The sequence below is a fragment of the Aplysia californica genome, unplaced genomic scaffold (genome assembly GCF_000002075.1).
Source record: "Aplysia californica isolate F4 #8 unplaced genomic scaffold, AplCal3.0 scaffold00496, whole genome shotgun sequence".
NCBI lineage: Eukaryota > Metazoa > Mollusca > Gastropoda > Aplysiida > Aplysiidae > Aplysia > Aplysia californica.
The window spans coordinates 232913-234717 of NW_004797766.1; the positions used below are offsets into that span (position 1 = coordinate 232913).

Here is a 1805-nt window from a genome sequence, read left to right on the forward strand (position 1 = left end):
CCTCCAGGCGTGGTATTTGAGGACCTCCCTCCAGACGGCAGTATCCCGCCCCATGTGCGCTACAAGATCCGGCAGAACGCCACCTACCTACCGTCCACCAAACAAGTTCGGAAACCCACCTGGGTGCCAGGGCCAGGGAGAACCTTCTACCCATACTACCAGTTTGGCTTTGTCTGGGTGCAGGTGAGGGACGGTTGTTGTTGCGATTTCATTCTGATTCATTTTGGTTGTGTCGTACCTCAGTACTTACTACTTTTTTGTCTCTCTGTTCTTTCTGTCATTCTCTCTCTCTCTCTCCTTCTCTCTCTGTCTCTCTCTCTCTCTCTCTCTCTCTCTCTCTCTCTCTCTCTCTCTCTCTCTCTCTCTCAGCATTTCACCACTGTCACACAGAAGGCAGGATCCTTACAATGCATCCTATTGTATCAGATATTCTTTTTTTTGGTGTAGTCATATATATCACACCATGTTCCGTTCCCTTGGAAAACTTTCATACTTTCATTAGAACAAGGTGACAGCTTGTCGTACGTCATGTTGCCTTTATAATGATCTCATTACGTCTCAATTTTCTGTTAATTGCTGGTAACGTCTCACACACATGTTGACAAAATTAAGATGTTTTTGGGGGACTCTTTTGATAATGCCTGTCCGTGCGGAAAGACAGATACTCGGTCAAATATCTACTCTGCACAGGAATCAAACTCGCATCTTTTACCTTCGTGCCAGTCGCAAAACTGAAGTGTCACTATACACGCGCTGGAGCGATGTTCTGAAAGATGTTGCGCTAACAGATGGCTGGCTATACTAAAGTTCTTCGTATGTCTAAACCACTGTGGGAGAGAGTAGGGATCGATTCGCGGATTTCATGCTATTTCAACTTTAATTGGCACGTTACCGTGAGTATGTAGGCGCTCTCCATTAATTATCTCCCCATTTTTAACAAAAACAGGTTTTATTTTCTACTGCCAATAAAGCACTTACTTTAATCGATTGAAAGGCGGTTGCGTGGCATTTATTTATAGTTCTACGCTTTGATTACCCACCAATGATCGCAGCATTCCTAGTGATGTGATGTTAAAAGAGCGCGGATTGCAATTGTGGTACGCTGCAGCATCAGTCAGAAATTGTAGTTTTCATTCTGTGAATATTTGCCTTTTAGCGGAATCGATCTGATAGGCAAACACCGTTCACTTTCAGGCTTACCTCACGATTCAATAGCATAATATACAAGTTTTCCAATGACATTATCCCAGTACAGATCGAGTCCTTAAAGTGTTAGCTCACAGACCGAGCCTTTAAAGTGTTCGGTTAGCTCAAAGCCCGTTCCTTGGGAGGAGAAACGGCCATTACGACAAGATTTGCATAAACACATGAACTCTGCGTCGCGTTACGATGACTTGGAGACGGCTGAGGTATCGAGTAACATTCTGTCGTGTACGGGCTCTGCTGTGTGGTGGTGACCAGAGAATGTAGCTCGTTTTTTGTTGGTTGAGTTCGTTGCTCCTCGTGCCCCAGGAAGGATCTCTCGTGTGGATACGTGGATGAGGGAAATGAAAAAGGCTGTTAGGTAACGCCAAACTATATAATTCTTCCACTTACAATTTTGAATGTTTTATTTATTAGTTTTATACACCTGTATAATACGTTGCTCAGTCATTTGTGTATGCTCCTTCGGTGATGTGTGCTAAGGATGTGGTGACTTGGTTATCTTTGGATATTATGCAGTATCAGGGACCCACTAATGAGTCTGTCGCCCTGTACAGAAGTCTGTAGAAATATAGATTTCTAGGTATAGCCATTTTGTTGGG

At 43.7% G+C, this 1805-nt stretch overlaps 1 protein-coding gene across 1 annotated transcript in view; it reads left to right on the forward strand.

Annotated features, from left to right (window-relative positions):
- Nucleotides 1-1116: 1116 nt before the first annotated feature.
- Nucleotides 1117-1805, forward strand: part of LOC101852566 — a gene marked incomplete in the record, with an annotated part of 59417 nt that continues 58728 nt past the window's right edge. Inside the window, 1 exon segment of the mRNA XM_005105860.3 lies at nt 1117-1564. Within this exon segment, the coding sequence (XP_005105917.2) occupies nt 1539-1564 (26 nt within the window).